This window comes from Pelodiscus sinensis, chromosome 2, assembly GCF_052426305.1.
Source record: "Pelodiscus sinensis isolate ZL-2025 chromosome 2, ASM5242630v1, whole genome shotgun sequence".
In the NCBI taxonomy this organism is placed as follows: Eukaryota; Metazoa; Chordata; order Testudines; family Trionychidae; genus Pelodiscus; species Pelodiscus sinensis.
Genome location: NC_143053.1, coordinates 39424475 through 39437150, shown reverse-complemented (window position 1 = coordinate 39437150; position 12676 = coordinate 39424475). Strand labels below are relative to the sequence as shown.

Sequence of the window (12676 nt, the reverse complement as noted above, 5' to 3'; positions counted from 1 at the left end):
CTATTGGCTTCAGTGTTTCATACCTATAAAGTGACTTGATTTCAATGAGCCTGTTCCTCAGCTTCAAGCTAAGCACATGCTAACAGGCTTTGATGGATCACTTCGCAGTATGAGCCTATACAACCCCAGAGCTATCAGTGGCCAGCTAAGGCTAAGCATTTCCCTAGCATGCACAGTAGCTTTGTGGATTTGCATACCTCATAAGGTGGGCTACCAACACAACAAGGATCAGAAGTACAGTGCTGAGCCCAACCGTGAGGTCATTTGTGCTACCAGCTTTTTTTACTTTGGTCAGGAGAGTGTCCCTTATAAAAATAACAGGTGGGTTCCTGCAAACAGGTAAATAACTGTTTTAATAAACAATATCAAGACGTGAACGCTGACCCAGGAGGGTGTGTTTTGCCCCAAAGCAGTGAAAAGTAAAATCTTGTTTGGTTCTCTGGGGACCCCTAGGAAGTGTGTATTCAGTGCGGTTCAGCAGAGCTGCACACTCACAGAGAAATGCTCGGCCCCCTACGTTGTGCAGCAAGGGCTTCTAGGACAGGAGGAAAGAATAAAGGACCCCGGAAAGGAGCATGCCACAGAAAACCCTCCTCCATTTTGCCTAGGTCTCTGGTACTGCTTTCAGCACCAGCTTTTAACGAGAAGGGCCACCAATGACTATTTGCCCAGACAGTTAGAGGTGCAACCACGCTCTGGGTGCGCCTAAGCCTATGCCTGCCAGAAATTGGGACTGAGCCACAGGGAGCTGGCTCACTTGGTCCATTACTGGCACACTGGTCTGTTCATTCGCTCGGGGGCACCGGGCACTGGCCACTGTGGGCAGACAGGATACTGAGTTACATGGACCTTTAGCCTGAAACAGTACCGCCATTCTTATGTTACCAGGCTCAGCCCCGGAGTCTGAGTCTCAATAGCAGACCACGCAGGGCATGGTCATGCAGCTTGCGGAGCTGTAGGTGAATGAGGCAGTGCACCGTTTATAAGGCTTGCGGAAGATCCCTGGGGTCCTGTGGGACTCAGACTGCCCAGCCGGTTGGGCAGTCAAGGGCCTTTGTGAGGGTGAAACACTGAAGTTTTTCTGGGCGCGAGCCGGGAGCGGCATGTAGCTCCTCTCGAGCTTCAGCACGACCCCAGGCAGGCTGGTTGCTTTGACACGCGCCTGTGTGTTTTCACCCAGAACACACCTGCCGGTTCGTGTCAGAGCGCGGGCTGCCCAGCCATGGAGGGAGCGCTGCAGGCAGGTGAGGCGATAATGCAGCGCCTCCCTTCCCCTCCTCCCCCACACACAGTCCAGTTGTCTCCCTGCCTGGCCCAGCCTTAGCTACTCTCCAGGGCCCGCGCCCGGGTGTGCCCGAGGGTCTCTCCGCGGGTGTCGCCTGGGAGCCCGGCGCTGGCCAGGCTGCTGAGAGCTGCCCAGAGCTCCCGTGCATCCGGGGGCGCAACCCCTCACGGCGCCGGACGCGGGCCCTGAGGCGGGAGCCAGCGCCTTGCTTTGCAAACTTGCGGCGCGGCGCCGGGCAGCGCGAGGCGAGCAGCAATGCTGAGGAGGCCGGTCTCGGGAGGGGCTGTTGCCATTTCCCTGCCGCGCTGGAGCGCGGGGGCAGGAGAGAGAGAGGGAGAGAGAGGAAAACCCTCCAGCCCCTCCAGTGCGTTCGCGCCATCACAGCTCCGCCAGGGAGCCGGGCCACGCTTCCGTGAGCCAGGCGCGCCGCCCGGGAGCCTGCCTCAGCAGCCTGGCCAGCGCCGGGCTCCCAGGCGAGAGCGGTGCCCGGCCGCGTGTGAGCCCGCCCCGCGCCCCCGCCTGCAGTGTCCGGCGCGCCGCTGGGAAGCGCGGGGGGCGCCGGTGGTCGCCATGACTAGCGTGCGTGCGGCAGCAGCCTGGCGGCGCTGAGGGGAGGCGCGGCTAGCGCGGGAGCTGTCCCTTCAGCACCGCCCCGGGCAGCCCGCCGGCATGGGAGTCCCGCCGCCGCCCGCCGCCCAGCCCCAGTGACCGCCGCTGGAGCCCCGGCTCGCTGTCCAGCCCGAGCGCCCCGCCTCGGCGCGATGGGGGCAGCCGCGATGCTGGCCCGGGGCTGCGGGACGCGCCACGCTCCGGCCCGGACGCCCAGCTGCTGAGCGAACAGGTAGGGCGGCGCGGTGCCCGGGCGGGGCGCGCAGGGGTGGCGAGCCCGGGCTGGGCGCGGGGGGAGTGGCGCCGGGGACGCCCGGCAGGTGCCTGCACTGAAGGGCGTGGTGGGGGTCTCCAATCCAGGCACCAAGTGCCGGGTTAGCATTGTCCAGCCCCGCCCGCTCCGCATCCCCCAAGAGCGGCTGCGCTCGCAGGGCGCCTGTCACCGTGTTTCACTCCAGGGGGCTTCTCCCCACCCTGGGGCGGGGAAGCAAAGAGACGGAGCCGAGCCCGGCTAACTGGCGCTTTCCCAGCGACCCGCAGCCCCTGCTAACCAGACTGTCGCGATGTGAAACCTGCCTTCTGAACAAAGAAGCGGCCCCGAATGCGTGTGAGCGGCGGGGCGCTGCATCCATGCCCTGGACCTGTCCAGGCCCGAAGGAAAGACGGGAAACGGGGAATCTCTGGGGTTCGCCCCTGGCGCTGATTTCCCGCTTGATCCCCTTCTAGGTCTATTGTCAGCGGCCCTCGGAAGAGGCTCATGATGCCCGAGCACAGCCTGGAGGGTTTCTCTCCGACACATTCGGAAGACAACGAGATCAGCATCAACGTGGGAGGCTTTAAGAAAAAGCTGAGATCCAACACCTTGCTCAGATTTCCCGAAACCAGGCTGGGCAAACTGCTGAGCTGCCACTCCAAGGAATCGATTTTGGAGCTCTGTGACGATTATGACGACGCCCAGAACGAGTTTTACTTTGACCGGAACCCCGAACTTTTCCCCTACGTGTTACATTTTTACAACACCGGCAAGCTGCACGTGATGGGCGAGCTCTGCGTGTTCTCCTTCAGCCAGGAAATAGAATATTGGGGTATCAATGAGTTCTTCATTGACTCCTGTTGCAGCTATAGCTACCATGGGAGGAAAATGGAGCCAGATCAAGAGAAATGGGAAGAGCAAAGTGACCGGGAAAGCACCTCCTCTTCCTTTGATGAAATCTTGGCCTTCTACAATGATGCTGCCAAGTTTGACAGACAGCCCTTTGGAAACATTAGGAGGCAACTCTGGCTGGCTCTGGACAATCCCGGCTACTCTGTCTTGAGCCGAATATTTAGCATCCTGTCAATAGTGGTTGTTCTTGGTTCCATTGTGACCATGTGCCTGAACAGCCTCCCAGACTTCCAGCTGGTTGATAGTTATGGGAAGGTAGAAGAAGACCCTCGGTTTGAAATTGTGGAACATTTTGGCATTGCATGGTTCACATTTGAGCTGGTGGCAAGATTTGCAGTGGCTCCTGACTTCTTGAAGTTTTTCAAGCATGCCCTGAATCTGATTGACCTCATGTCCATCCTGCCCTTTTACATTACCTTAATTGTTAACTTGGTTGTGGAAAGTAGCCCAGCTTTAGCAAATCTAGGCAGAGTAGCCCAAGTTCTGAGACTAATGAGGATCTTTCGCATCTTAAAACTTGCTCGACATTCAACCGGCCTCAGGTCTCTTGGGGCCACTTTGAAGTATAGCTACAGAGAGGTAGGGCTTCTTTTACTATACCTCTCTGTTGGGATCTCCATATTCTCAGTAGTGGCTTATACTATTGAAAAAGAAGAAAACGAGGGCTTAGCCACCATCCCTGCTTGCTGGTGGTGGGCTACAGTTAGCATGACCACTGTTGGCTATGGAGATGTTGTCCCAGGAACCACTGCTGGCAAGCTGACGGCGTCTGCATGCATCCTAGCTGGTATCTTGGTGGTAGTGCTTCCTATAACACTTATCTTCAATAAATTCTCTCACTTTTATAGGCGTCAGAAGCAGCTAGAAAGTGCCATGAGGAGCTGTGATTTTGGTGATGGAATGAAAGAGGTTCCACCAGTCAATTTAAGGGACTACTATGCGTATAAAGTTAAATCCCTTATGGCCAGTTTTACCAATCTGAGCAGGAGTACTCCTAGTGAACTAAGCCTAAATGATTCACCACATTAGACTGCAGTTCTGACAGCATTTTGCATGACATGCACCAAGAGCTATGTTTATAAACATTTTCCTATTCCTTGGGTTTTCTCTAGTGTATAGTGTTGCTGACACTGCACTAACTTTGCACCTAACAGGAAATTTAGTTACAAGCTGACAATTTGCACATTTTCATCCTGTTGCATAGAATCTAAATGCTCATTTTTCTAGACAAATATTGCTGTGTACATGACACTAGTGCTAGTGGTGCAGTGCTGATTTGTTACAGTACTTTGCTCATTTGCTTTAGAAGTCCTTGTGTGAGTAGAGAAATGAGTTGATCCAGAGGAAAATTCACAACTGTGAAATTAACAATGAAATAACTAGTTTTCCCTTACATTGATGTGACAACTCTTAATATCTGTACATTTCCCAATTAGTTTAAAGCCATCATAATACACATTTTAACTGATACGAACTGTAAGTTTAGAAATTACCCATGAATAGTTTACATGGTAACACATTGCTACCTTGTTATGCCTGCTAATTCTAATAATAACCACATCCCTGGAAACATGTTTGAGTCTAGCTGTTCAGTGGAAATTGGTATTTATTCTAGAGCATGTGTATTAAAGCACTAGGTGTTCTTTTGAAATTAAACACGTAGGAGAGATTTCCAAAAACTCTTGGCATTAATCTAACTCTGCTTCTAGCCATGTCAGAAGTAAAGCTCTGATTGCTTTTACTGGGAACTGAGACAGGCCATTACTGAGCACTTTTAAACCTACCCAAAGCTTTTACATTATGAGAGATTAAGGCCACATTGCCAAAAGTGGCCTACAACTTTGGTGCCTATCAAAGCACCAAGGGCTTGATTTTCAGAGCTGCTGAGTACCTGTAGCTCCTATTTAGTTAGAGCTGCATATATTCAGCTTCTCTGAAAGTCAATCCCAAAGGAAGAAAGGAGGAAGCTGGGCTCCAAAGGAAGTTGGGTTCCCCAAAAGAAGGCATTCAACAATTAGAAGCCACATGTGAAAACTTGGGTCTGGCTAGTGTATGGAAATATCCCGAAGTGAATGATAAAGGCCATATTTTTGGAGCTGACATTTATCTACTGGAAGATGACTAATTAAAATGATAGCATATGCATTTCTGAGATCCTGCCTAATTTTACCAGGGAGGATTGTTTTGATGCTTGGCATGAGAATTAAAACAGGTGTCCATGGTACATAATCTCATTAAGAGGTCTGCATATGAAACTCTAAAAAAAAAATCTAGTAGTTCAACTTAAAATGGTTCAGAAAAGAACTCCTGTCTCTCAGCTAAGGCAGAAGTATTAAAGCCATGTAACACATAATGTTGCACTCACTGCGTTAGAGCATCAGCATGGATGATTTATAGCATCCGACCTACCATTTGTAAAGTCTGTTTTAATAAATAGAGAAGATTTTATTGTTATTTAATTGTCCAAATTATGAATTGGCAGCGTAAATTAATGAGTGCTCAAAGTTGTCTTCCCCTGCCCACTGGATTGGTTTAAGGATATTATGATCCACTCAGATAATACCCTCTCTATCATACCACCTTATTTCCTGTTTACTAGAGAACTATGCTGTTAAACAAACTACCAGTTCTCAGCTAGCAAAATGACTCTTTTCTGTTCAAACCCTGTTGTATTGCCATTCAGTAATATATTGTTTTTCAAGTCAATTTAGTGTATATTAATTTATGAAGATATGGTGGATTCAGAAAATAGATTCAAATTAGGAAGACTAGGAATTGTATTAAAGAATTAAGGCCAACACAGTAACATTTGGAAGCCTAAAATTAGACATCTAAATAATATTCCAGCACTTGAATGAAAATGGCCTAATTATCAGATATGCTGAGCATCCAGACCTCCCCTTCAGTCATAAGGACATAGGAACTGTCAAACTACAGCAGCCTGAGGACTAGATAGTTCAGTGATAGGTCTAGATCTCTGACAGAGGCCCGAACCACATGCTTCAGAAGAAACCTGAAGTATACAGATGTGGAATAACCTGCCCATGAGGAAAATTTCCTCCCAGCCCTCGTCAGTTAGTGGTTGGCTTATGCCCTGAAGCATGAAGGTTTATATTCATTCTAAATGTTTTCTTTTAAAACATGGGGCCATTTATATTTAAGCTTTTGAATGTGAATTTAGGTGCTTAAATTTAGGCATTCACATTTGAAAAGTTTGGCTAAGACTTTTACCACTGGAGGGCTGAGATCAATTTCTGTACTGGGTCACATGTATGGCTAAATTTGGTGGATTCAACCAAGTACTTAATTGGATCACAGTATCATCAAAATTGTAGTCAAAAGCACAGCACTAGATTACAGGCATTTCAGGTTAGGAATGCTTGCATAGTATGTAGCACCGGGTGGGCTGAATCCTGCAAAGATGGCAAAAATTTTCATTGATGCCAAGGACAATTTGGCCTTCATTATATTTACCAGTTTGTGGTCTGTGCAGACTCTCAATGCAAGGCTCTTATTTTCTCATCTTCACAAGCAAAGAATTCATAAAGTCAAAAAAATCCCAAATAGTATTTTATTGTTAGGCCATTATGTCAGCAAACACACAGAATAGCTAAAGTGTCACCAATTCCCCCAGCTCTTAGTTTAGCATTGCAAAGTCTGGATTATTTAAATAAGATATAGATTATCTTCTCTTATAGATTTATTTATGGGGCCATTGTTAAATAATTTCTGCAGAAATTGAATAGAATGTTTCCAAGTTGCATTTTATGACAGAAAATGAAGTGCCCCAAGGCGTCACTGTTTTTATTGTATTGGTTGTAAGGAATTTTCATTATTGCTTTTTTTATATAAGTGCTATGGATCAAAAATGCTAAATAAAGTATTGCAATTTAGTACGCACTCATTGCCATGATTCATTATGAAAACAACCTTATATAGAACCATTAATTCCAAAGGGCCCCTCCCTGTACACTTCACAAGCTTTATCCATCACATAAATGCAATAGCTAGTGGGGTGAAATTTGGTCAGTGCTTAGGACACAAAGTAGTGAGAACCATATCCAAAAGAGGACATGTTGGCAGACTGAAAGTAATTATCAAATCTCAAACTTTCCCAGGACACTAACAACACAGACAAAACCAAATCAAACAATTGATCGTTTTGTCATTGTTTTATCCAATGTCAGAAATGAGTCCTTTATCAAGACTTACAGCCCTGCTTTTGTAAAATGCTTCAAGACTAATGCAACATGGAGTGGGAGAGAAAGGGGACTCAGATCTTAGTTTTGTATCACATACAAAATACACTACCCCAGTAGCACAGCTCTCTCTAGCACCATTGGTTTTGATTTAAATAATACAGTAAATATGCCTGTGTAAGGAGAAATGAGACACAGTCTATCTGCTATTTTATAAAGGCAGCTATTTTAGGATCCAATCCTGTGAGATATTGAGCACCCTCATCCTCCATTAACTGCAATAGAAATTAATAAAACTAGAAATGTTGCAGGAGCAACTGAGCACTTTGTAGTTCTGACCCTGAGGCTATGTCTACACTACAGGCTTCTTGCGCAAGAAGCTTTTTGTAGAAGAGATCTTCCACATAAACCTCTTGCACAAGAGAGCGCCCACATTGCAAAAGTGCATCAAAAAAGTGAAGCAATTTTGTGAAAGAGAGCATCCAGACTGCATGGATGCTCTCTCAAAGGGAAACTCTGATTGCTATTTACAGAACGGCCACCAGGGTACCTGGGTTTTTTTTTTATTGCCTCTTTTTGCACAAAAACCCCTGTTCCCCATCCATACACACCTTTTTGAGCAAGAGCTCATGAGCAAAAAGGAGTTATTCCTCATAGAAAGAGGAATACCTACTCCAGAAAGACCCCTCTCTTCTTTCATTTTACTTGCGCAAAAACATGCTTGAGGTGTGGACGCTCCACGAGTTTTTGCACAAAAATGGCTGGTTTTGCTCAAAAACTCCATAGTATAGACCTAGTCTTACAGAGAAGACAAACTATTTGGTCAGGCACTATCCTGCTGGATTTTTTACATGACTGGTTTGTAAATTTGAGACAGTCTTGTGCCTTATGAAGTAGTAATGCCTGAATTTGAGGCAGAGAGGTGTCACTGGCAGTACTCCATTGTGTTCTAAACTTGAAACATGCCAGGGCCCAAAATCTGCTTTTTATGCATGTGCTTTCTAATTGTGAGTAGAAAGCACCTGCTTTGTAAAGGGCACATATCTGGTCTCAGAGAAAACTCTGAAAACCTGTTGCTATTGCTTGTTGCATGCTAAAAAGTTTAAAGTGGTTAAATGAGGATTATGGTATTATTTCCAACCAAGTAATTTACTTCATCTGAGGGATTACACTTTGTTACAGAATTCTGATTTCTAGTAAATCTCAGGAAAAACTTCCTGGGAGAGCATTAGGACAATGCAGCAGACTGCCTACGGTGGTTATGGAAGTTCCTTCACTGGAGGTTTTCAAAAGAAGGATCGATAACCATCTGTCTTGGACATTTAGACCCAACAAATTCTGCATCTTGGATGATCCTTGAGTTCCCTTCTAATCCCATGACTTTATAGATCTAGGCTGACGATTATAGCATTCTAGGCTGCCACTGAAAAGCAGTGTAATTTATTTATAGCTTCTGATGATGGAATTAGTATTTGTTTAGATTTAGGTATTGACATTTGTTTTATTATTCATAGATCTTAGTCACTTACTAGTCGTCTCCTCCTGTGCAGGCTGTGTGTTATCCATTTTGAAATCAGACTTTTTTCTTTTATAATACAGCATGATTTTGTTTCACATTTGTAAGCTTAAAAATTGATAACTTTGTGTTTGTTACTTCAGTTTTAGCATATAGTGTTGCACATTGTTGTGTAGGCCTTTATTAAGACAGAAGTGATATATGTGTTACCATTTTACTTTTTTATCTGTATAATCACACTGGTACACTCTGTAACTTCAGACTTGTGCCACATAATGCAAATTAACAGAAAAAAAAACAATATTTACATTTCATCAAGGGCTAAACATTTTATCTAAACTGCGGGGCATTCTAATTATACATTTTGATTAAAGGGAAGCCTACAAAAGGATAGGCTTCTTTATACAACTTTACATCAGAATATGTTTATTTAAATGTTCTTCTCTAGAGAAACACCTTTTGGGGTTAAACAGATGGCATACAACTCTTGTTTTTTGTTTGGTAGATTAGGGACTAAGCAAAATACTAATAATGTTCCTAGGTGTTAAATCAATTTGACATGACCTTTCATTTTTTCCACAACAAAATCTTTCCTTAGAGGCCCCTGCTGTGCACATATAAACAGTGTTCTGTGCTAGCTTGATTATCTGGTTCCTTTCATAACATTTCTGATTAATCTACCTTGGATGGTACTTTCAGATAACATTTGACTTGCAATCACTGCCCATGTCCCTCAGGAAGGTGTCATCCAGTGATAGCCTCAGTTTATGCCTCTTCATTCATATCTCACTTTACCACCTCACTATCAATGAGGTTGCACCAGAGATTAATTTGATCTACTCTCTTCTCCTTCCAGCTATCCAAAGCAAGGTGGGGATATAATGATGATGATCTCCTGCAGATTCAGAAGCATCTGTCAGAGATATGTCTTATATGCAAAATAAAAAGCCAGTTCTTCCCACCAGAAAATAAACTACTGTGTTAATAGTACAAGCAGTATCTAATGCATTATACAGAACTCATTGCATAGCTGGCTTAGGGTATGTCTACACAGCAACTAGACACATGTGGCTGGTCTGTGTAGCTGTTTGGGTGCAGGCTGCAGCTGAGCACTGAGACCTCCCACCACACAGGTTCCTACATCCAGGGCTCCAGTCTGAACCCAAACATCTACACTGCAGTTAAATTGCCTCTTCGCTCAAGCCTTAGAATCTGGAGGCAGCTGGCATGGGCCAGTCACAGGGTTTTAATTGCTGTATACGTACCCTGAGAGATTAGCTAAGTTTTCTACTGTCCCTTCAGCCCAATTTTTAAGTCTGTTATGGTGCTTTATCTACATCAAAAGCACCTGATGCCCACACTGTCGTCAACTGAATCATGAACCCTCATACAGAAAATGATGGACCGTCAATTGGCAGAAGAAACCTCCTCCAACTTCAGGAAGTGACTGCCAAGGTTATGCAACTATAATGAATCATCTTTGAGCTTGATGGGTGCTCTCTGAAGTTCAGCCGGAAAAGTGTTGCTGAGCTGATGAGCTATACTTCAGCCTGAGCCTGATGAGATATTCCTGAGCCTGATGACCTGAAGGATCCATACCAACCAATTAGGGTTCAACCAATCCACAGGCATAGATCTAACCAGGTGGCCCCCAAGACCAGTGATAGGGAGAGCAGCCACTCCAGTCTGCTCAAAATCACTGCCTCAGCAGAAATACCACCTGCCACTTGGTGGTTCTGACAGATTGCTCTAGCTCCTATTTCAGACTTGTTCCAAACCCATTCATGATTCCTGGCCTGACCACCGCTGCTTCAACCACTTGTTTGAGTAATTTTCCTCCTTTTGTGTCCTGACCCAGTAGCTGTGATGAAGACCTCTGGAAAGTCCATCACTGTGACGACAGTTGGTCCACAGCCATTGCGATCAAGTTTCCCAGTTACATCTGGAGAATCCCGCCTTTCACCCAGAGATCCTACTAGCGCCAATAACCTCAACTGAACCAGTCAAGATACCTTTAGAACCCAACCTAAAGGTTCCACTGCTGGAAATATTTGATGGGAATCCCCAGGAGCTCTTAACTTTTGGCTCCTAATGAGTTCTGCAATATAGCCCAATGATCAGACCAATGTGAGATTTATTATTAGTTTATTAACCAGGAAAGCCCTGGACTGGGTCTCACAGCTTCTGGAATAGCCAGCCCCATTCTCAAGAATTCTGATAATTCATCCAGGTCTTTTCTGTAATGCTTACTGAGCATTACATGGATCTGAATCACTTGTGCAATGCTGCAGTTGCCCTGTAGTTTTTCTAGCAGAGCCACTGACCCATCTTGACCTTTACTGCACTTTTTCAGTGGCTGGTTGCTCATAGAAAGTGGAATGCTATCTGCCTTTTCGGTGGACATGAGGGCCACTTTGTCATAAGAACATAAAAATGGCCATACTGGGTCAGACCAAAGGTCTATCAGCCCAGTATCCTGCCTGCCAACAGTGGCCAATGCCGGGTGCCCCAGAGGAAGTGAACTGAACAGGTAATGATCAAGCGATCTCTCCTCTGCCATCCATTTCTACCCTCTGACAAACAGAGGCTAGAGACAGTACTCCTTACCCATCCTGGCTAATATCTATTAATGGACCTAACCTCCATGAATTTTTCTAGTTCTCTTTTAAACCCTGTAATAGCCCTAGCCTTCACAACCTCCTCAAGCAAGGAATTCCACAGGTTGACTATGCACTGTGTGAAGAAGAATTTCCTTTTATTTATTTTAAACCTGCTGCCCATTAACTTCATTTGGTGGCCCCTAGTTCTTATATTATGGGAACAAGTAAATAACTTTTCCTTATTCACTTTCTCCACATCACTCATGATTTTATATACTTCTATCATATCCCCCTTAGTCTCCTCTTTTCCAAGCTGAAAAGTCCCAGTCTCTTTAATCTCTCTTCACATGGGACCCGTTCCAAACCCCTAATCATTTTAACTGCACTTCTCTGAACCTTTTCTAATGCCAGTATATCTAATGTCACTGAGATCCCTTTAAATCCAGACCTTTGGCAATCTAGGGAAATTATTGTATATATCGCCACTTAAGAGTTTGTGGGTAGATGTGACCTCAGAGTTGAATCGTGCAGTGAGGGCCCTCTTCTGCTCAGATGCATCTTGGTAGCAATGAAGTGATATCCTTCACGCTCATAGGTCTTGCTCCATTTCTGGATCCCAACTAAACTTGTAGTGAATTGCACCCAGTGTGGCCAGTGTGATCCAGAGAATAGAAGGGTGTGCTGTCTGCCAGGTGCTAAGATACGGGATGTGGAACTGAGGTTGAAGAGGATTATTAAGGGAGCAGGAAGGAATCCATTGATCATCCTTCATATAGGAACAAATGATACGGCTAGATTCTCGCTGGAACAAATTAAGGGAGACTATGCTAGTCTGGGGAGGATGCTCAAGGAAATTGAGGCTCAGGTGATCTTTAGTGGGATTCTGCCTGTTCCTAGAGAAGGGCAACTAAGATGTGACAGGATTATGATGATCAATAGATGGCTTAGGCAGTGGTGCTATAAGGAGGGCTTTGGGATGTATGGTCACTGGGAGGCATTTATGGACAGAGGACTGTTCTCTCGGGATGGACTTTACCTAAGTAGGGAGGGAAACACTCTTCTAGGATGGAGGCTGGCTCAACTGATTAAGAGAGTTTTAAACTAGGAATTTGGGGGAGACGGTTAGGAGATGTCCAGGTAATCTCTACGCCGGATTTAACACTGAGAGGGAGGAAAACGAAGTAAGAAAGGATATAGCTGGGGGTAGGAGAATGTACATGAGGAAGGGTATGGTGAATACTAGTCAAATAGGTCATATTGGAGGTACAATGTCCGGGCCAAATTGGGTAAAGAATGTTAATG

The 12676-nt window shown here is 45.5% G+C and overlaps 1 protein-coding gene across 1 annotated transcript; it reads left to right on the top strand.

The window, feature by feature from the left end:
• The first annotated feature begins 1049 nt into the window (after window positions 1-1049).
• KCNS2 (potassium voltage-gated channel modifier subfamily S member 2) lies at window positions 1050-6695 on the top strand. The gene is made up of 2 exons (XM_075920312.2): window positions 1050-2126; window positions 2621-6695. The coding sequence occupies exon 2, from the start codon at window positions 2652-2654 to the stop codon at window positions 4086-4088; it is 1437 nt and encodes a 478-aa protein (XP_075776427.1). The 5' UTR covers window positions 1050-2126; window positions 2621-2651; the 3' UTR covers window positions 4089-6695.
• Window positions 6696-12676: the final 5981 nt, after the last annotated feature.

Excerpts from the sequence above, each read along its gene's own strand:
- KCNS2 (XM_075920312.2), top strand. The coding sequence starts at position 2,652 with ATGATGCCCGAGCACAGCCTGGAGGGTTTCTCTCCGACACATTCGGAA.